The sequence below is a fragment of the Oreochromis niloticus genome, linkage group LG1 (assembly GCF_001858045.2).
Source record: "Oreochromis niloticus isolate F11D_XX linkage group LG1, O_niloticus_UMD_NMBU, whole genome shotgun sequence".
Classification (NCBI taxonomy): Eukaryota; Metazoa; Chordata; class Actinopteri; order Cichliformes; family Cichlidae; genus Oreochromis; species Oreochromis niloticus.
In genome coordinates, this window is record NC_031965.2 from 1,355,202 (window position 1) to 1,378,395 (window position 23,194).

Sequence of the window (23,194 nt, forward strand, 5' to 3'; positions counted from 1 at the left end):
GCAAATATTTAAAAGAACAACAAAAAACTTCATTTTTTACCAAAAACAGCTGTTTTTACAGACTAAGGTTCATTAATGTTTGCTCATTTTTATTGTGGGTTGTAAGCTTGATGCCAAACACACCACATGCCTCTGTACATTAAGAAGACATACGGTATGTTTTTATTATTTAACATGAATTGCATATGCTCACATTAACTAGCTATAGTGTGTTAGTGTGAGGTGTGTATTCACACTCTGGGTGGCAGAGCAGACAGGCTGATTGTTGTTTTCAGTCTTGTTCCAAAGGACGATCACAGGGAGGGTGAAATCACAAGAGCGAGTATGTGAGGTTGGCTAGAAGGTTGTAGCACTTATCATTTCAAAACTACAAGAAACCCCTGGGTTGCAAAACCCAGTGAAACATATTTGTGACTAAGACCCTGTCAGGAAGCAAGCGTCTGTCTGGGTCAAGCTTTCAAGGCCAACTAAAGGTTTCAGTTTACGGGACCTTAGATTCCACTCTACCAACATTTATCTGTAAACGACTTCAAATGTGCCGCTGAGCGTGGCTCCACCTTAAAACGTAACCACAGAAGGTTTTCCTCCAACATGGCTCTTTGGTTTTCCATATCCCAGCTTTTGGACTTCCTCTGGCCTAAAATATGCTGGCAGGGAACATTAGTGTGGAAACAACAGTTCTGTCTGAAACGGTGGATGTCTTAACCCAGGACATCCACCGGTCTGGAACTCGTCGGTAGTTTACGATGCCTTGCTTTCTGTTGCACTCAGGTGAAAATCCTCTCCCCGCTGACGACCCCAACAAAGAGCTGATGGGCAAGACCGAAGTGTCGCTCACTCTCACGAATAAATTCGATGTCCCCGGTGAGGCCAATGCTGAGATGGACGCAAAGACGCTCCTGCTAAAGTGAGTTCAGACCGCAGAGTCCAAGTCAGCAGCTTGCTGTTTGTTGGATCTCTTCGATTTCTCACATCTCCGTCTTTGTGTTTCTCTCTCCAGCACCAAGAGGCTCATTGTGGATGTGATCCGGTTCCAGCCTGGGGAGACTCTGACCGAGATCCTGGACTCAACAGCCAGCCCAGAGCAGGTGGGGACGTTGTGTGTTTCTGCTCCAGCTCTCAGTTATCTGGATGGGTGATGACTGTAACCAAGTCAACATCTCAGCAGATGGCCCTGAGACATGTCTACTCAGCATGTTTTATCTGAGCGGAAAACTACTGAGCTGCCTTACGACCCAAAACAGGAACTGACTTTTACACGTGACTCTTTGTCCTGTAGTTGATGAATTACTAACACAAAACTGCAATAGCCACATATTTGGTAACATCCTCTTTCAATCTAAAGGAGTGAAGTTTATGGGAAATTAAAAGAAAAACTGACTACTAGTAGTGTGACAGTATTACTGCTGCCACTTTTGTTAGTCACAGTTTTAAAGACTCTGAACATAATGTGCAGGAGGCAGAGTACCAGCGGGCCATGCAGAGGAGAGCAATCAGAGATGCCAACACGCCAGAGAAGATGAAGCAGGTCAAACCGGTGGTGGACGACAGCCTGACCCTGCAGGGCAAGAAGGACAAGATCAAGAGTAACCTGCAGAGGCTGGCAGAGCTGGGGAAGGTCCACCCGGAGAACCGTTATCAGGACCTCATCAATGACATCGCCAAGGTAAAATAAACCGCTCGTCCCTTCAAGTGGACAAATAAAAGAGAGGCTGCCTCACGGGTTGTCGTTTCAATGTCTGCAGGACATCAGGAATCAGAGACGGTATCGGCAGCGGAGGAAAGCCGAGCTGGTGAAGCTTCAGCAGACCAACGCCGCCCTGAATTCAAAGACCAACTTTTACAACGTGCAAATTGACTCCTACAATCAGTACATCAAGACCTGCATGGACAACCTGGCCAGCAAGGGCAAGTGAGTGACCTCCACTGTCTGCTGTTTGTCACTGTGTGCACTGCTGCTGGGGATACGGTGCAGCTCAAGTTTGTCACCTACATGTTGGTAAAGTTGTGCGTTTGTCAGTGCAAACCTCAGTGGGACGTCTGAAACATCCTGTCAGCTGCATTCAAATGTCCAGTGTAAATGAGCTTCAGACGTGACCTGAAAATGTCACATCCTGTATCCTTTCCCTCCGCAGACGAGCTTACAGCTCACGTCTGATTTGTCTCAAAACCAGAAATAGGAGCCAGTGTCTCACACTGGTCCTTGGACCCCTTGTTTTTGTTTTTTAATCTCTAATCAGAGAGTGTTTTATAGCTGCCAGATGTGTTTTTAACGGACCATCGTTGCCTCTGAAGGTTTGAGGCAGGTTGAGCTTCATAATCTTTTCCTGGGGGATTAAAGATGAGTTCTTGGCCTGCCCAGCATCTCCTCTTACTGTTGGTGTGGCAGAAAGACCTCTGCAGGGGGAAAACAAAGAAACAGAAACTGAACATGCTCTTGAGCTGATGTGCAACCTTCAGGCTTGTTCTCATCATCAGCTCAGTGTGAGCGTTCGTTAACACAAGCTGATGTTTGAGGCTCATGGATAAAATCTGTCCGCCCATAACAGAAACACAGGCAGTGGCGTGGGCTGCTCGGTCAAATTTACATCAAGATCCTGTCTGTCTGTCTCCTTAATGCGTCTTTTGGCCGTTTGAACTCTGTGAATGTGATGTTTTACAGCTTTATGCTGTCGTTACATACAGCATAAAGGCTTTGTTCTTTTCCTCCATTTAAATGCATGTAGGCGACTTGCGATGCGTAGTCTGCTGCATGGTGACCGTGCATCATTGGCTTCAGTGTTTTTAAAGTCTGAATGTCACAGCCCAGAATACAATAGTGAGCCTTGAAGTCTGTGCTGAGAGCTGCTTTTATTGTACACTTGTGTGTCTTTCTTCTCAGGTTGTCAAAGAAACCAGGCGACAACAAGGCTAAGAAGAGCAAACAGGTTTCTCAGAAATACACAGCCGCCCGCCTGCACGAAAAGGGCGTGCTGATCTCCATAGAGGACCTGCAGCCCAACCAGTGAGTTGTGCAGCTGATCACGTATACAGTTAGCTTAATGAACACCCCAAGGTTAGAAGTCTTCATGTCTGCCGTTCCTCTGCTTTCTGCTTTAAACAGCCATCTTCTGCTCTTTCCCATCGCAGGTTCAAGAATGCCATTTTCGAGATTTCCCCATCAGAGACGGTCGGAGTGTTTGACGTGAAGGCCAAGTTCATGGGCGTCCACTTGGAGACGCTACAGTTAGAATATCAGGTAGCGTTGCCTTTCTCAGCTTCGTTGGCTCTTCTCGCAGTAGCTTGACCAGCGACGTGTTCCTGCCAAGTGTTTTGGTTGAGCTCTTTGGGTTTTTGTTTCACAGGATCTGCTCCAGCTGCAGTATGAAGGCGTGGCAGTGATGAAGCTCTTCGACCGGGCCACCATTAATGTCAACCTGCTCATTTTCCTGCTCAACAAGAAATTTTATGGGAAATAGAGGAAAAAAAGAGGAGAAAAAAGGGCTAGAGACACTGAAACCACAAACCCGCCTCTGAGGGTTGCTTTAAAGCCCTGACCGGAACCATGCTGTCTTACCTACACATTTCCTCCAGCACGTCTCCACTGTGCCTATACAAGTTTATGCATTATGTTTTATTACATGAACATGTAATGTCCTTTGTTCTTAATGGAAAACCTCCGTTACCCAAGTTTTTTCCTAGTGCCTCATCTCTCATTGAGGCTCGGTCAGAGGTTTAAGATTTGTAATTTCTTTTTTTGCTCTAAATATTCTGAATATGTTGTGCATGGGCTTAGATTTATTCTAAAAAGAAAAAAAGTGTATTTTTTTTATGTAAAGAGAGTTTTACGTCTGTTAGTTCATCCGCTCACCTGACTGAGAAAAGCCCGATGAACATCATCGATGTGCATGCGTACTTATCAGCAGGGTTGTAGTACACGGCACTTTGTCCAGGAAAAACTGAAAGAAAGAAAACGATGCGCTCCTTATCTTTGATCCTGTGTTTTATATGAAAACACTGCAGCGTCTCTCTGATCATCTTCTCCTGGCTTTACTGTGACATCAGACATCAGTCACCAAAATGTCCAATTCTAACATTGAGCTGCAGGAGTGTGACGGTTACCTCTGAAATGCAGGCTGCACTGCTGCTGATCTGGCTCTGAGGCCTTTCCTGTCTACAGACGGGTCAGTGGTTTTGAGTGGACTGAGCTGGCCATGACTGCAGCCCTGCTGCTTCTCAGAACTGACCCGCCATGCATTTGTGCTTCTGGCTCCCGCAAGAGAAGCAAGCGAAACGTGGAATCACACGAAACTGGGCAGACGTGCAGCTTTGCTGGCTTTCTCAGATGACTTACTGGAAATCATTCTTTTCTCTTTCATTTTCTCTTTATGGTGCAGAACGATTTATTACGTTATAAAAAGGGTAAGCACAACATGATGCTTGATGAATTGTAAGACACAAGATAGGATTTGGACTTGTAAGCTAAGCAGATGTTAAATACTGAGAATTTTTCTAGCGTTGAAAATAACTGGTCGCCCTTATTTATATTTTATATGTTTTCAGTCTGCTGGAGCTGATGGTTGCACCATCACCCAGCGAGCTCCAGTGTGCGTGCAGTGTTACAGCACCTTGTGGGCCCACTAGATGTCACTCTGCGCTGTCACGTCGTGGCGTTTGAGCGGTCCTTGAAGCGATTGTTTCAGCCAGGCTGAGAATCTGTGCAGACTTGGTGAAATCGATTTTCCTTCCCACGCAGAGGTGGCCACCTTGCGCTCTCTTCATTATTTGTTCTTCATTTGATGAAATGTGCTTGTTCCAGTTTCAGAATAAAGCTCTACCAATGCACTGCCTTTTTCCTAATCTTACAGTTTTCGTGCAGGAAGAGAAGGCGTTTTCCCAAATGAGCCTCTCCATTTTATGTTACAACCACCTGTAAACCCACCTCCACTACACACACACAACCAGAAGGAATGTTTAGTAAAATTACAACCCCACTTCCCACAAAGTTTGGATGTTGTGTAAAATGTTAATAAAATGGTGATTTTCAAATCTCTGAAAGCTAGATTTGATTGACAGTTAAGTAGAAAACAACAAACAGAGAAAATGTAACACTTTCAGAAAACTATCAGTCCATTCTGACTACGGCAGCAGCGACATGCCTCAACAAAGCCCTGGAAAAGTACCATGAATGAGTATAAAAGGAGCATCTTAGAGCGGCAGAGGTTCACCACTGCAGATCGCTGTTCCTCACTGTAGAATTGCAAAGACTGATGATCTCATCATCTGTCCTATGTAGTAATATCTACATATGTGTGCAAGGTACAGGGATGAAAGTCAGTGTTGGGCGTCTGTGATCTCTAGGCCCTCAGGCGGCACTTCATTAAAAACCGATATGAATTTGTGAGGGAAACTTCCAGCTATCATCGTGTCGTCCACTAATGCAGGTGCAAGCCCTGCGATGTGCAGACAAAGCCATAAGTGAACCAGAAACACTGCTGTCTTAACATGGACCGAGGAAAAGTGGAAAACTTCTGCGGCCAGACGAATAGAAAATGTGAACTTCGTTTTGGAATGCAAGGACGCTACATCCTCTGGAATAAAGAGGAGAGGGCCCTTCTGCTTATCTGCACTACGGGGCCTCGTTAGTGTTTACACATGAGTGTTGAAAGGTAAAGGCAAGATTTGGAGCTCCCATCTATTACAACAGCATGGCGTCACAATAGCAAAGTCCAGGTGCTAAACTTGCCCACCAGCATTCCAAAGCTTCCATCAGCTGAAAACATTTGACGCATCGTGAAACGAAAGGCATGACAAAGACGAACCAGGACTGCTGTATCCTTTCCCAACATTTCAGCAGCTGGTCTCTCTGCCCAGAAGTTTACGGAGTGATTCTATTGTGCACAAGATATGCACAACATGCATTCTGTTTTTATTTACCTGTTATACACAGTATTCCAACTTTTTGGGAATTGGATTTGTAAATGTGTCATACTACTGTGTCATACCCGCATTTTTCAGTAATTTGATGTATTGTAAATAAATGCTGAGTATTCTCAGTGTCTGCAGGCTCCAACAGCAGTGTGGAGTTTTCCTGCACAGATGTTTGTGTGTTTGAAAACTGGGTGCCGTGGATAAACCTGAGACACACACCAAACTTTGTTTTGTTTGACTGATTGGATTGTTCACATATCATTAAGATTCTGATTTACAGAACCTTTTGTTCCAACAGAACAACAGGACAGTCCAGCGCCTGAATTCTTTTACTTTCTATTATAATATATGCAAAATGTGGATTTCTAATAGGTGAATTGTAGAGCACAGTATACTCATCATGTTTATGGTGCATTCATGCACGATGTATATTTTAAGGGTGTTTTTATGTGTATTTCGGAACATGATTTGTACAGAGTTTATTCCAAGAAACACAGCGTTTTATTACATTTCGTAGAAACATGAACATTAATTTGATAAATGCAATATTTGCACATCTAAATAGAGCATTTAAGAAAATCTTGTAAGCACAGAAGTAGTTTTCTTGATCTATAGCTATAGCCAGTGATGTTCCCTGTTTTGTTTTTATTTTTTCTTGCGGCTGCGTAAGGTAAGGTAAGGTAAGGTAAGGTAAGACAGGACGTGGTGACTTTGTCGCCCCCCTGTGGATACCACAGGTACACACCGCGTTTGACGAGGTAATGTTTTTCTCGCAGTAGTATGAGGATAACAAGCCAGCCGATCCGAGTTGCTGTTACTCGCTCCCTCAACCGAGGACGAATAAGCTAAAAACATTTTTTCCGAGGAGACTTCTGGTTTATCGGCGACAGGGAAACCACCGTTTTTTTCCCCTTTCCTGTCGGCGCTGTTTGTTTATCTTCACGGAGTCGCTCGGCTGGAGTTTGTCTGCGGTCTCTCTGCTGTCCATGGATTAACACTAGAGTCGACTCCGAAGCGCTGTCATATCAGCTAAAGTGTCAAACTCTGGATTGTGATCCTTACGTCACTTGCCAATATTCAGCGGCTGCTTTTCCCCCGGTTTGGTTGGAAACAAAGTGGAACTACAGCTAAGTCTATGCAAAACGAGCGGAAACTTGTTGAAATACAATTCGGCAAGTAAACCTTTGGCCAACTGCGGTCAGCTTTACTAGCGGTAGTGGAGAGATTTAGCTAACAAGGCTATCAACTTTCTCTGACCGCAGCTGTAAATATTTAGGTGGAAGTTTCCTTTAAAAGATACCGACAGCGGGCAGATGTCGACAAGCCGATAAAGTGCATTTGTCGGAATTAAAATGGCACTGACAGTAGCTTAGCCGACTAGCTGTCGCTGTTGCTCCCCGTTCACTTCCAACGCTATGTTAGCAGTGACAGCTAACGCCATGTTAACGTTAGATTCAAACAAGTGGTTCGCTGGAACAGTGTCAGCGTGAAGTTACAGCTTAACTTTAACCTGTTATCGCCTCGCAGTTTGCCTAGAAAGTCGGAGCAAATATATACTTTGCAAAGTCTTTATTTAGTCCGCTTTTTTGTCGCACTTAAACAACTTTTATTAAAGGGAGCTCTGACTGTTAGCCTAGCCGCGTTAGCTTGCCTGCTGCCTTGTAAAAACATTGAGACAGTGCAGCCAGCCGAGCTGCCTCTGAAGTGACTGGTTTAACCGATAACGCGAGGAGTGCTTTTAAAATTCTCATGGGTTTGCTACAACGCTTGGTGAGAGACTTTGTAAAATAAGACCCCACCAGCACAGTCTTCCACTCTCTCTCCCCCCCCCCAAAACAAGTAGCTGAAGTTGTTGAACTGCGGCCCGCACCATGTCCAGCTCCCCGGGCACAGGTGGCTCGAACCCCAGGAAGTTCAGCGAAAAGATAGCGCTGCACAACCAGAAGCAAGCAGAGGAGACGCGGGCCTTTGAACAGCTGATGACGGACCTCAATGTCTCAAGGGTAAATGCGCTTCACTTTCAGCTTGTTGACATTTATTGCTCTCTTGTCTTCTACACGGATGTGGTCATGTACCTCATTCACATCGGAGCTGTCAGGCTTCGTCTGCCGGCGGAGATTTCTGGTATTCAACCAGTACTTCTCGTTTCTCTTGAGCAGCCGTAAATCACACCCGTCGATACTCGGCTTATGTAATTCTACTCAAGAGCAAAATATTAAGCAACTTGCGACTTGGGGTGCAGCGATTGACGTGCAGCCTTTTTAAACTGCAGTGGGCGGTGAGACAGGAATGGGGAAATTGGCTCCTTAATATTTGCACCAACCGCTTAAAACCCGTCCTGTTTGTCATGGGCGTTTCCAGGATTTTTCTTGAATGGGGTGGCACAGGGGAAGAGGGGGGGCCACAGGAAGTTTTTTTGTTTGTTTGTTTGTTTTTTTAACACAAATAAATAAAGTGTACACATTAGGCACAGAAAACATGGGCACAGTTTTCCAGCTTCTGTGTAACCCCATGTCCTAATACAGATGCCGTTATATGAAAAGTTTTTCTTTTTAGACTTACTTTTTACTAAAGTCATAAACCTACTTTATTTTCTTATATATTGTTAATTTTAATATTATGTTATTTAAAAAACATATCTAACACAACCGTATAAAAGCTTGAGCATCAGAATAAAGTACCTAAAGTAAAAGCACTCATTATGCAGAATCATATACATAATGATTTTGTCTCATAAGTATTTATGCATTTGTATATCAGATGAGTTTGACTCCTTACTTAATGACTTTCATCTGTATTTATATAGCATCAGTCGTTAGTTATATTTTTAAACATGCAAAATAAGACATAACTAAACGTTACAATATAAGGACAATATAAGTACAATATATTAATCTATATTATTGTGGAGTAGAAGTAGAGACATAGAAGTACTTAAAGTACCAGTGAAGTAAAAGTGGACTTCAGAAAAGTACACAAGTGTTTTTTTTCCCCAGACTGTGCTCTCGCCCGTTGGTGCCAGCGTTGTAAGAGTAACGCTACCATATGCTGATGGTGTTGGCCGGCCTTCCGAACACTGAAGGAGTTTCCTGTTCAGAAATGCAGAGTTTACACGTTGTCAGTGTATTTCTTGAAAATGCTTTCACAGGTTCAACCTGATGCTTACTGTCTCATGTAATACGAATGTGTAAAGACAAGTCCGACTGGGGCGAACTAAAGAGGCTCATGATGTCGTCACGTTAGTTACATAGTCTCAGTCTTTGTGTCAGTCAGTGCCTCACTTTACTTTCTTCATTTGTCACATTTGTATACTTGTGAACATGTGATGACCAGTGTTGGGTTACAATGTAACAATTAGAGTAACGCATTGCTGTAGTCGCATTACATTTTTCAGTAACTCGGTAACACATTACTGTACTTAGTTCAGTAATTACATGCCTGTAACCATTATGTTGTTACTTGCATTACAGTGTTTTTTCAGTGTGCCGCCTTTTCCAGTGAACTGTCACTGATGACAGTACCTAATTCAACGTGTGAATCTAGTTTAACAAGTTGCGAGCAGCAGCAGGTTTGTAGTGGAATAGTAGTGACAAAGCAAAGTATCCAAAACATCCAGTGACATGGCACAAGTCAAAATATAAGCAGTCTGGGTCGTGTTTTCTCAGGAAATTTAAAGTAAAACTATCAAATAACTGTGTAACACGTTAGTATAACAATAACTAAAGTATCCTTGTAACTCTTCAGCAGCCTGCACAATATTTTCCACATAGTAACACTGAAAATAGAGCTGGGCGATTTTTTCATATCACGATATGTTTTTTCATTTCAGGCGATAACGATATATATCACGATATAAGCCAAATAACTATATTTGTAAGATTTAAATGTGCCGTTGCTCACAAGTAAAATGTGAAATAATCAGCAGCTTGTTTTGATTTAAATATTTATTTCCCATAATAAGTTCAACAGGGTAGATGTACTTAAGGAACATGAGGCTTCAGTTTCAGATAAATAAAGGCAAATATTGCAAACTACACAAAAGGCAGCCGCTAAAGCGTTTAAGTTTCAAAATAGAACAAACAAAACAGACCACTAAATTGTCAATTCCACTTAGAAACAAAATATTAATTCTAAAAATAAATCTTAGTTTGTTTTACAGAACAAATAAACTGAGAACTAAAAGGTCAAAGGAGTTTGCAAAGAACTAAAAGGAAATTCTCAATCTCTCCTTGTTGTATAGCTTAGCTATTACCTCACTTAGCTGCTTGAATCCTTCATTTTCGACCGTGTTTATTGGTAGCATGTCTTTAGCAAGACGGTAGGCTATGGCATTCGTTATGTCGCTATGTCTCTTAGCTTTTTTGTCATATGGTAAGACGCTGGAGAAAGCCGACTCAATTGACTGTTGTTGCTTCGCAGGGATTCTCCTGGTTGTTTTCGATGACGAATTAGCGCTTTTAGTCTACGGAACTTCTCTGGCCCTTCCTTTCGACAATCTCTCCGGCATTGGAACCGTCATCTGTGTTCTCTTCGGTAACCTGGTCACCCAAGCTCTCGGTTGATTTTTCTCTAGCGGGCAAACTCATTTTCTCCATTAACCGGCCAGCACGGCAGCTGGCTGCTTCCCAAACAAATACACATGTGCGGCTTGGCACTTGTGCTGTACGTAACAAGTCACGTGACGTGACGCTGCGGCTGTGATTGGTTCGGCTATGCGCTACTTAATTTGGATTGGCTGTTCTTTTTTTTTTTAAGACAGGAAGAGAGAGAGATGAGGTCTATCGCAATAGTTTCATTTTTCTATCGAGAAAAGGTTATTTCGCAATACATATCGTTATCGTTCTATCGCCCAGCTCTAACTGAAAATGAAACAATTTTCTGCCTGGCACGTTGATGTTTGTTTGAGTGTTTTAACCTGTTGCTTACAGCTCCACTATGCAACTACGTCGGTAATTTCCATCTGTCGTTTGCGCTTCCTGTCATATGGACTGCAGCCATGGCTCCATATGACAGCCGATGCTCCAGCCATGCTCGGTTGAATCATTTGTTTACATTTGGGTTGCACATTACCTGCTGGTAGCATCTTTTCCTCCTTCGTGGTCTGGTGTGTTTTTTGTTTTGTTTTTTTGCTGCAAGTGGTGAAACATGCTTGTTATTTTGGCCCTTATTTTCCAAAGTGCTGTGCTTTGTTGGAGGTTGCTAAGTAGCGCTCTTTTAAGTTGTTGTCAGAGTCTGGCAAGCAGCTCTTGCTCTCAGACATTCCTGGGCTTGCCTTGTCATACACACTAGGTAACTCATTGTGTTGCTATAACAATGATGTTCTGATATTATACTATTTCAGTGTCACAACATTTGTCTTTAGGCCAACAGAAGTCAATAAGGCTGCTGTTGGCAGATGTCGCTGCACATCCCTAACATGACCACCTCATGTACTCTAGGAACTGTGCTCGATGACTGAAAAGATGATCAGAATGTAATTCTGAGTTGTAACTAGAGCTGGGCGATAAAACGATAACGATATGTATTGCGAAATAACTTTTTCTTGATAGAAAAATTAAACTATTGCGATAGGCCTCATCTCTCTTGTCCTCTTTAAAAAAAAAAAAAGAACAGCCAATCCAAATTAAGTAGCGCAGAGCCGAACCAATCACAGCCGCAGCGTCACGTCACGTGACTTGTTACGTACAGCACAAGTGCCAAGGCGCACATGTGTATTTGTTTTTGCAGCCGGGCTGCCCAGGTAATGGAGGAAATGAGTTTGCCGACTAGAGAAAAAACAACCGAGAGCGTGAGCGAAGGTTACCGAAGAAAAAACAGATGATGGTTCCAATGCTGGAGAGATTGTCGAACAGAAGGGCCACAGAAGTTCCGTAGTGTGAAGGTATTTCGGCTATTTCAAGTCTGACAAAAAGCAGAGTAGCGCGCACTGTAAATTGTGCCGAAAGCAAGTCTGGAAATACAATAAAGCGGTGCATGCTCAATCTCTGACTGAAAGCGCTGATTCGTCATTCGGCTTTCGTCAGACTAAAGTAACTGTTAAAACTGTTTGAAAAGCTAAGCTATACAACAAGGAGAGATTGAGAATTTCCTTTTAGTTCTCAGTTTATTTGATATTGACAAAAGTTAGTCAATTTTGTCTGTTCTTCTGTAAAACAAACTAAGATTTATTTTTAGAATTAATATTTTGTTTCTAAGTGGAATTGACAATTTAGTCTGTTTTGTTTGTTCTATTTTGAAACTTAAACGCTTTAGCGGCTGCCTTTTGTGTAGTTTGCAATATTTGTCTTTGTTTATCTGAAACTGAAGTCTCATGTTCCTTAAGTACATCTGCCCTGTTGAACTTATTATGGGAAATAAATATTTAAATCAAAACAAGCTGCTGATTATTTCACATTTTACTTGTGAGCAACGGCACATTTAAATCTTACAAATATAGTTATTTGGCTTATATCGTGATATATATCGTTATCGCCTGAAATGAAAAAAAAACATATCGTGATATGAAAAAATCTTATATCGCCCAGCTCTAGTTGAAACTCAAACAAAGACAGATCGATTCTCATGTGATGCCACAAAAAAAAAGAAAATGATTAAAAAAATAGATGAAAAAGTTTCTGTTATTTCCGGACGGATGCCAAACGTCAACATTAGGAGCTGGTAATGGCTCCTGTTGTAGCTGCTCTGTTTGAGAAAAGACACACTTGTTGTTTAGTGGTTAAACATCTCTCCACACCAACACTAAAGCCTCATCCCAGCTGTGAAGCATTAGGGTTTGGAGGTGCTTTGCTACCTTAGTCCTGCATGTGTTGCAGGTACAATTACTTCAGAATTGAGATGAGAAGTTTTCTTAGTCACTGAAGACATTAAATGTACAATGTTTGTGTATTGTTTGCTAGATTTGTGACTAGGATGATATCAGACCACACATAAACCTGGATAATTCGTTTTCCTGTGACTGTAAACCTTATGCATTCCAAGTCATAAAAATAATGTCTCCTGGGACGATATAAAGGCCTTTTCACATTATTCTCATTCCATCAACTGACAATGGGCTCTTTCTGTGCGAGCGAGAGTCCTGAATGGCCAGTCTAAGAGGATGTGGTTTCGAGGCGACACTGAGTTAAGTTTGCCATAAGATGTGAACTGTAAGTGACCTCTGAGACAGAAAAGCCCAGTCAGTGAGGCTGAAGGTGGCCAGGTCACAGGGCCTGCTTGAAGCAAACAGCTGAAATTAGAAATAGCTGCTTCAGCATTTACACCAACCCTAAGGTCTTACTATCAACCCCCGAGAAGCTCTGCAGAACTCTGCATTGTAGCGAGTACACCAAGAGACTTAAGTCTGCATCCTTCACATCCATAAATATGTGAAGATGTTACATAAAGGCTGACACAGACACTCTAAGAGAGGGAATATTTTTTTTCCATGTGTCCTACATTAAAAATCAGTGTTACTGAAATTTGAGGCTAGAAACCGACTGACATTAAATCCCAGTTGTTGGCAGTAAAAATTCCTGAATTGGCTTGAGGAAGCACGTCTTTACCAACTTTTCAGTCGTGTATATCACAGACCCATTGGTTACTGACCAGCATCACCTCTAAACACCATACCACTGTCTGCTGTGCTGCGTGTGCTGAATCAGAACAGTCTTTCGCCCACACTGCACAGAAACTGATACATTTTGTGCCAAAAGATAAGGTTTTTAGTCCAGTGGTCCTAGCTCGTCCCGAATTTCTTGCCAACTTCACAGTCTCTTTGTAAACTCTTATACAATACGATACAATCAAACAAGGCCAGTCTTTGAAATTAAAATTTTGTCCTTTTGGCGCTCTAAGGGAAGCTTGCCCCTCTGATTTGCCTATCCCCGATCACAGCTAAGGGCCAGCTCTATTTACCTTGGCAGAACAAGCTGCCTTCTGTTTTCTGTGAGGTAATCATTGTGGCATCTTTGCAGTAGGCTGCTAATGTGGAAGCCAAGCTGCCCATTTCCTAGAATGTGTCCCCAGTGTTCAGTGGATATGGCTGCTTTTTAATCAGAAAAACAGTTTTTTAATGCATTTATACTTTACGCCTGTCTCTCTGTTCACTTCCAAAATGCAGATGGTAAAATCAGATTGAGTAATAAGAGCACAGCTATGCTAAATCATCTGGAGTGGCTGCTTGCACTATGATATTGCTTCAGAGTGATTGAAAACCATAAATCCATTTGATGAGACATGCAAAGAAAAAAAATGCAATTTGAGGAGCAGTGATGGTATATATAGTGGGCCCCAAGTGACATTTTAGACATTCACAGGATATTGCAGAATTTGAAGTACAATATAAGGTCGGGTTGCTCAAATTCATTTCTCATTCAGAACTTGTTCTCTGGACTTGTGAAGGCTACGTGCCCAGACGATCAACGCATGACTTTGTTTTTGTCGCAGGTCCAGTTTCAGAAGATCCAGCAGCTTCGCTTGTCTCAGTCAAGGGTGCAGTACTACGGAGGCTCTTTGCCCAACGTCAATCAAATCGGCAACACCAGCACTGAATTTCAGGTGGGAACTCGTCACCATCAAAATATACAGCACCCACACAGACTGCATTCAAAATGTAATAACACCTCTCTAAGACTTTAAGCAAAATGAAAAACCATTGACTTGATAAAGTCCCTATGAAATCTGTGTGGAAAAGAAGCCCAGAGATTTGACAGAAATACTCATTGTGCACTTGTGCCAATTCATGTGCAGGTATGCTGCAGTAAAGTTGAGCCAAATTCAACTCTTTCACTAGACGAGCCTTATTTCTTTCTGTCTTTCTTTATATATGTATGTTTGGTCTTGGTGGAGCTCTGCATTAGTGCTGCAGCTGCATCAGTGCTGCAGCTGCATCAGTGCAGCATTGTTGTTCAAACCTATTGAGGAGGCCTCACAGGGCTAATGTCAGTTTGAACATGGCCTCAGGACATACTGGTGCAGAAACACGGGAGGTTTTAGTCGGTTTGAAGTTAAGCTAAAGAAGATTTCTCATTAAAAGAAAAGAAAAAAGAAAAAGATGTGTGCCGCCCTCGACATTGCAGTCCATCATGTGTAAGATCTCGTTTTCATTGAGGGGTTTTTCAAGGTCAGCTGTGTTTGATGCCCACTTTTGATGTGCAGTTCAACTGCAAAAGCAGCAAAACTGTGTGCTGAATCTTTAGAAGTGCAAACAAGCTGCTCTCGAGAGCATTAAATAATTCACTCGAGTTTCTGCAGACTGGAAGAAAAACCAGAATAAAGCATCAATGCTGCAGTTCTAACACAGCTTTTCTGTCACACTGGGACGTGTATCAGTTCTCTGAGGAGTATCTGTCCTAAGATACACAAAGTGCATTCGTCTCTACTGGGAACAAAATGCCACAAACTAAATGGCTTCTAGCTCTCACTCGATTGTAATCATTTGTTAGCCCTAATTCAATTAAATGAGTGCAGAGTGCTTAATGTAATACTTGCTAAGGCTTTCTTAATCAGACAGAATTAACTCATTTAATCCCACCTTTTCCCAAACACCTCAATACTACGATCACGTGTTATTAATAAACCTTAACGAGAGGTGGAAACGTTCTCTGCTTGATCTCAGCTGACTGGGGTGATAATCTGTATACTGAACTGATTTATTTCTCCACTAAAGTGAAACCTCTTAAACTCCGAAATTCCTTTTATAAGATCTGAATACTGTAAGCATACAAAACCTAACCAGTGCATTAATATAACATTACTATCGGTAGTGTGGAGAGGATGTCACACAGGCTTAGGACACCCAAACATATAGCGAGGGTCCAGGCTGAGGCCTCGGGCACTGAGGTCTTTAAATCCCACCCTCAATCAGAATGTCAGCAGTGTTCCAAGGGATCCTGGGTGCAGTAAGGTCTATGTCAGGGTACTGGAGAGGGGAGTCTATCCATTAGCTGAAGTTTGGATTCTGGAAGAACGATTTGGTTTTCGTTCAGCTCTTTCTCAAGGATATTCAAGCATTTGTGGGAGTTTTCCCAACCAATCTCCATATGTATTATGGACACACAAAACACAACTAGTAAACTTGGAGAAGGGATCCAGTTGCATTTCGGGATGTTTTGGGAAGTTGGGGAATCTGGTACACCTACCATGTCCCTGTACAGTGGGAGCTTGGTTCATGTTGCTAGCTATAAGTCAGACTTGTTCTCGGTGGGTTGGACTTTGACAGGGCTGCCCTTCATCGCTGACTCTGATGTAATCTTATAGACTCTCTAGGTGCTCTCTTTGTAGTGCAGGCATGGGATGGAAGGTGTTGAGTTCAGCTGTTTCAGGATCTCATCTCTGCTTTGGGTAAATAATGTGGTCTTGTTGACTTCATCGAGCAATGACTGCTAATTTGCACTGAGGCGGTTTGCAGCCAAGTGTGAAGCAGCTGGGATGAGAACCTCAGAGTCTGAGGCCCTGGTTCTCAGCCAGAGAAGGGTGGAGTGCCCAGTCTGAGCTGGGAACAAGTGTAGGAGTTTAGTCAAACACTGGGAACACCTGCAGCTTTTGGGTTTTGCCCTTTTATTATTAGCAGCGACGAAGGAGTGATGAGTGATGGGCATCATCATCATCGTCACTGATATTGTTGTATCTTGTTGCATTATTTCAGCTTGTTTAAAAGCCTGGATGGAAAACAAACTGTTTTCCCTTTATGCTCTATATCTGACCCATTGCTCTCACAAATCACTGAGGACAGTGGTTGTGGTTCTCTAGGTGCTCTGTTATCTGCTGCTCACTGTTAATGTCTGTAAGATGTTTAGTCATTCTATGACCACATACCTGTGGTCAGAGCTGCATATATAGACATAACTACCAGACACTTTAAAGATGACTTGTATGAAAACAGATGGTTCGATCTTTATGTTAACATAGTTGAGTAACATGTCCTTTCAGGGTTTCAGCCAGGGAATAAACAGCTCTAGACTGTTAAACATGTTTGTGTTAAACATGTGACATTACATATATTTCACTGTGGCACTTTATAATTTCAGTATGTGCTGAAAATGCATGGGTACATATTAGTCTCTGACAGTGTTTGTAGACTTTTAAAGGGGACCTATTCTGTGTTTGTCACATTTTTCAGGCTTGGCTACAGCTTTTAAATTACACACATGGCTAAAGTTTCAAATAATCAGACTGCAGACTGCTCCATATGCTCGCGGTCAGGTAGTTGTTTTTCTATGCACAGCAGCATGAGATGTCCTAGAGAAGGGATATCTTTAAGTTGGTCATCTAAGGCCCACAAACCCCATCGACCTGCTGTTTAAACCGCTGGTTTGCGAGGGGCATCCAATCAGAAGAGAGTCATCTTAACCAGAGGGGAAAGGGGAGGAGCTACTACTGAGGGCCAGTGCCTGTGGCATAACTGCTCTAATAGTGTACAAGAGTGAAAATATGGAGCACGGTGAGGTGTAAAAGGTGTTAGTGATCACATTAAGTCTGTTCTGTCTAGGTGTACAACCTTAATTAACATGATTACTAAACGGCTCATCTCAGTAATGCAGCACCTTTCATCAAGTGTCAGCAGCTCTCCCTACATTTCAGGAGACGGCTTTTTGATGTGTGTGATGTGAACAGTTCCTTTGTTGTGTCCTTTACAGGGTGGCTTCCCTTCAGGTTTGGACTCGGTGAGAGGGACTCGCCACCACGGGCTGGTCGAGAGGGTCCACAGGGACCGCAACCGTATCAACTCTCCCCATCGCCGACCCCTCGACAAGCACGGCCGGCAGATATCCTTTAAAGCCTGAACGAACGATAGTTTCTGTGCAATACGGGTGTTGTCATCATTATGAAAGGTTAATCGACGACGAGAAAGCGGGTGCTGTGGCTTCCAGGTGGTTTTTGTTTTGTTTTTTAATGGTTTGTGTTCATAGTGTGCTTTAATGTGACGACACTTACTGGTGTAGGCAGATGTTTTGTAGCCTCAGGAGCAGAATTAGTCATTATGCTAATTTAAAGTGTGACGCAGAGACAATGTGCTTGCTTTTTCCTAATAGACACTGACAGTGGGAGATTCTCAGCATAGTCTGAGAGCACACTGAAGGTGTGTGCTTTGCATGCATGTGTCGCAGTAAATGAGACTTTCATGGTAAGGATGCAGGAGCAGAGCGGTGAGTGTTTGACTCGTAGCTGCGCCTTTCATCATGGAGTCTCATCACAGCTGGAGTGAACAAGAGAAGAGAAATCATTTAGTTTTATACGTTCTTGGAGATTTCACGGTCTGCAGTGAAATCATTCAGGATTTGTAAGATTTTACGATGCACAGTTAATTACTGTGATTGTTTTTAGCCGTCAGCAATTACATCCACGGTGTTTGTCAGGATGCATAACAGCTGCGTAGGCAGTTCACGTATGATAATTTAACTCAGGAATAATGAGCAACCATTATAAGAGATGTAACTTGGACAGACTGTCCTAAAAATGAATTTGCAGTGCAGGAGAGACGGGCCCCGATTCCTTTTTAGACTGAGCCTGTCGTGTGCTGTTATTATTATCCAAGATGCAATCGCACAAAAACAGTAGCTGCTTCTAACCGATGACTGAAACATCAGTTTCTTGATGTGGATTCATTCACACCCAGTTTTTTATATTTAAATTAAACATTTGTTCACACACGCCCTACTTTTTTCTTCTTTCCCTGCCTCTGCACAGATGTTGAAGAGAAGCTTTTTATATATAAAAGATGTATAGTGTATTTATCTTTTTTTTAAACAGTCAGAAAAGATGTAACTGACTTTAGTAAGATCAATAATATCAAAATCAATACTCAATACTATAATGAAACAAGTGTAACTTGTGGGGTGGCTGCATGCCAAATATCCTTGGGCAAGATCCCAACCCAGTTGCTTTGTGATGTATCCACTGGAGTGTGAATGTTGGATAGAAAAGCACCTGCGTAGAAAACCCCCCCAGAAAAAAGTGCTCGTATGGATGGGTGTGAAAAGGTAAATGAGACAAGTGTAGAAACTTACTTAGTTTATTAAATCTAAGTTTTAACTTGGCCCTGTGTCAGAGAGGTGACCTGTCCAGGGAGTACCCTGCCTCTCACCTGCCCCCTCTTCCCACAGCTCTGAGAAGGATAAGCAGAAGACAATGCATGGTTGGACGTGTAGATGTGTCCACTGTTTCCCAGGCATCGTTTTTACTTGGACCCATTTATATTAACATCAGCTCAAGCATATTTGGTGAATTCTTTGTATCTGAGCTAGCAATGCTATCCGTAATTGATGCCCTCATTCTTCTTTGAACCTTTTAGTCAATGCTGACCAGCTCCAGTCCTTCACACCGTGTGCTTCTCTATTGGCTGACCAAGTTGCTGTTGTGGTGGTGCTTGACATCTTTTAGTGGCTTTTTCTAGAAGCTCCACAGTTATCTTCCTGCTGCTCTGGAGCAAGCTGGGCCCTCTAACCACAGCCTGCAGGCGGACTGGTTCCTGTGGGCCCAGTGAGCTCACTGAGTGCTAGCACTGCCAAAAGCAGTCCAAGAAGTTGTACTTGGACTCTGTGCACTAACTGGAGAGACAGTAAGTTTATTGTTATATTTATTGTCACTAAGTAAATATAACTACACACAATAACTCATTCAAGAAAGCATCCATGCTCTTCCTTTCACTCCCCCCCCCCCCGCACATGCAAGCTTGTAGCCTTTCCTACTGCCACAAATAGAATCTAATTCTGTGAGAAACACTGTGTGGTGTTACGTTACCCACACTGTGGGTTGCATCCACTCAACCCGATGCGTTCCATTTTTCCCAAACCTTGCAGTAGTTGCTCACAAGTTGCTCCCATGAAGGGAAAGCCAGCTGAGGCATGGCTGTTTCTCTCTGTAGTGTTGCAGCACAGCACCGACACACAGCTACAACAGCGCAGCTCTTTCTGCTGCTCTTATTGCTTTATGAGACCAGTGAGTGGCAAAAACATGTCATAAACAGGTGTTGCTAAAGACTGAAACACACCAGACCTCTTCCAAAGTTTACGACAGCGTCATTAACTGCTGTATGAACACTGCCTTCAAAATATATAGAATACATATACTCTTTATTTCAGTTAAGTTTTACACTTCCTTTTGATCACTTTTGTTTGAGATAAAACAATAAAGTTCAGCCCAGTTTGTAGACCTTTGTTCTGCTTAACAGTTAAAGAGCTGTGATTTTGGTTCACATCACCGAGCAGTAGAACAGGATGAGGGATTAGGATGGATAGCTGAACTGTATTTGTTTGTTTATTTGTTTTCTGATTTTAATGAAAGTTGAGCTTTACAGTTTAATTTCATGCAGAATGCAGATCATATGTATGCTGTAATGTAACATGTAACCCGGGTGGGGCCCCCGTGTTGACGTTTGATCTCGTAGTATCAAAACAAAAGCAGTGGTGTCAGTTCTGTGCATTGGTGTGATCTGCACAGGTCTAACAGTGCAAAGGTCAATAATGAGGTGCTCGCTGCTCAGAATGGGCCCTGTGGGACAGGAGGCCATGTATGTAAGCACATGTGGTTCATGGTCACATGGTGTCATGGCCTTCCTGTTTAATATCTGATTATTTCATTAGTAAAAATGTATATCGCAGTAGAGGAAATGAAACTTGAGTCAACAACACTGGTTAGAACTGCTGAGAGCCAAAAATACCATGGTGCAGATAAAATAAACGCTGGGGGGAGGAGACATGTCATCGTTGCCCTATTAGGGTCTAACAGTAATCTTTCTGTCAGCTAGGCTACTGATGATTGGTTGAACTTGAGCTGGAAACTCGACCTTCTACTTACTCTTTACTTATTATGTGGTGATTACAGGGGGGAGCACAGCACCTTCAAAATAAAAATGTGAAGTTGACAAATTTGATGTCAGTCTGATCCTGACTGTGAAAGTTGGAGATGCTGTTATCGGGACAATGGGACAAACTATAAGCCTGATCTGTCTGATTCAGTCATCAGCAGTGTAGCTCAGTTTGAAAGTATTCCAGCTGCTTTTGTCTTAGGCACAGTCAGGTCATGTGTGTCGATACTGCTGCACACTCTGTCTTATTCTGTTTCTTACATTAAGCAGCTTTCTCACCTTCATCGATACACACATATATACACTTCACCTTTCATGTCAGCTCAACTGTTCACATTGCATGCATGTGTTTGAGGAGGTGCACTCACACTGAGACTTGGAGCAGGGAAAGGAGAAACTAGCATGACTGTAAATGAAAGCTTAATGCAGTGGTTCCCAAACTTTTTTTGCCAGGCCCCCCTTCTTTACAAGAAAAATGTTCGTCCCCCCCCCCCAACACACACACACAAACACATCCTCCAAACACACACACCCATATTTTGTTTACAAACTCCATTGCGGTTTATTTCACACCTCAAACATTTAGTAAACAATTAAGCAAATACAAGTAAACGGCAATAAATTACAGGTAGTAATAAAATACACTACTAACTCTTTTACGCTGCGTCCACACCTACACGGGTATTTTTGAAAACGCAGCTGTTTCTATGCGTTTGGGCCTTTCGTCAACACGTAAACGGCGTTGCGATTCACCGAAAACTGAGATTATTTAAAACTCCTTTTTTGCGTTTACGTGTGGACGAGGATTACAGAGTTCGTCGCGCAACGTCAAAAGTATGTGCCTCTTTTCACGTCACGCTGTGCGCCACGTTATTGTTTACATGACATGAATTGCAGAATGGCAGATAGTCAGATTAACAGTATTTTGTCTCTATCTTCAGGTTTTACACGCAGTTACTGTCCCTGCATTTAGAAAGGCAGAGGCGTCACAGTGTGATTATTTTACGTGTAGTTGTTTTTTTCCCTGTGTAATAATTTTCAACATTGCTGTCAATACATTTTTCAAAAAAATGTCTCTCTGTGCAAAATGGTTTCAAAAACATAAACAGCTGTGGGATACTGTTTGTCCGTGATTTGAACCGGGGGGAACAAATTACGGCAGGATCAGCCTGATATTATTTGTATCCCACTGTAACTTTACTGCATAAAGAGCTAACATGTCCAAAATATCAGGAGTAGTTAGTCATTACAAGAAGTGTTTGTGAACTAAAAATCAAGAATGTGGGATCCTGTTTGTCCGTGATTTGGAGAGCCCAGCGCTGCTCCCGACGCAGGGAAACTAATTTTGCAGGGGAGACCTACCTTGGCACTTGTGCAGGTGAAGCCAAAGGGAAGATATGCTTCACCATATTTTCCTGTCTTTGGCTTGGAAGGAAGTTGGTTTGGAAACATATTTGGCGATGCTTCATCTCCTGCTTTGCGTTTGTGTGGGAGCCCCGTCAAAAACCTGTCCACAGTGTCCAAGCGCGCTTTTTTTTCTTTTTTTTTTTTTTCTTTTCATACCGCGCCCCCCCTGCAATGGCTCTGCGCCCCCCCTAGGGGGCGGGCCCCACACTTTGGGAACCTCTGGCTTAATGAACTCATTAGTTAAAAATCACAAAAACATGTGATAAAGTGTGTTATTTATCCTATTGTCTGTATCAAAGGACACCTGAAGCCAAGACACTTGGATTGGATTGTTCTTCTGTTTTTAACAGTGGCATATCTTTAAAATGTGATGGTGGCTCCAGTAGGCCAGAGAAATACAGGGTGGGGTGATTTTGAATGATTTTCCCATTTCAGGCTCACTGCTCTTACAGAAGAAGGTTGTTCTTTCATTTTTCCTCTTTGTGCACTCCGGGTTGACTCCTCCATTGTAGCTGTTGAAAGGTGTTAATCCAGTTTGACTGGATCATGACCTCTCATCTCTAGGGAAACTATAAAAGTGTGCTTTAGGGCCTGTCCTATGTTTTGTGTGAGAACCGATGAATGACACAAAGTATCTAGATTGTAAATCTGCCCCATACCAATAATAATCCATGTGATACAGATACTCCTGGTACAGCCGTCAGTCTCGCGTGGCTTTGCTTGAATTAGTTTAAACCCTCCCTCTAAGCAGCTACCCCATATTTCCAAAACAAAAGACCTCAACTCGCTGAAAGAGTAACTGTTGGCAAGACGAAGCGCCACCCTGCCCTCTCGCAGACAAAGCCAGGAACTCTGCATCAGCATTCAGGAGTAAATCAAATAATGCTGCCATTGTTTCATGTTGTCCAGCAGTCAGGTTGTTAGACAGCATATTAGAGCAGGAGTCTCAGCTTTAAAACATCCAGGCGGGCATGGCCTCTCTACTTTACACCACAGTATGTGTCTAAAGGCACAAATGTCCTTCTTAAATGTTGTTTCATTGAGTTTTTTGGGACGGTCGGTTCTGTTGTTGCAGCTTGTCTCTGTTGTACA

General features: G+C 42.6%; 2 protein-coding genes across 3 annotated transcripts in view; both read left to right on the forward strand.

The window, feature by feature from the left end:
- iqgap1 (IQ motif containing GTPase activating protein 1) overlaps positions 1–5,028 on the forward strand; it is a 42,572-nt gene extending 37,544 nt beyond the window's left edge. Inside the window, exons 31-37 of the mRNA XM_003456892.5 lie at positions 772–907; positions 1,001–1,088; positions 1,457–1,666; positions 1,746–1,912; positions 2,882–3,004; positions 3,130–3,238; positions 3,345–5,028. Of these exons, the coding sequence (XP_003456940.1) occupies positions 772–907; positions 1,001–1,088; positions 1,457–1,666; positions 1,746–1,912; positions 2,882–3,004; positions 3,130–3,238; positions 3,345–3,458 (947 nt within the window). The 3' untranslated portion in view covers positions 3,459–5,028. The remainder of the gene's footprint in view (positions 1–771; positions 908–1,000; positions 1,089–1,456; positions 1,667–1,745; positions 1,913–2,881; positions 3,005–3,129; positions 3,239–3,344) is intronic.
- A 1,474-nt stretch (positions 5,029–6,502) lies between these two features.
- The window catches only part of crtc3 (CREB regulated transcription coactivator 3), a 46,179-nt gene continuing 29,487 nt past the window's right edge, over positions 6,503–23,194 (forward strand). The window contains exons 1-3 of one of the 2 annotated variants that reach the window (XM_005461628.4): positions 6,503–7,913; positions 14,335–14,445; positions 17,526–17,654. In XM_005461628.4, coding sequence (XP_005461685.1) covers positions 7,782–7,913; positions 14,335–14,445; positions 17,526–17,654 — 372 coding nt within the window. In that variant the 5' untranslated portion in view covers positions 6,503–7,781. The remainder of the gene's footprint in view (positions 7,914–14,334; positions 14,446–17,525; positions 17,655–23,194) is intronic. The other variant, XM_003456903.5, reaches the window with a different exon arrangement.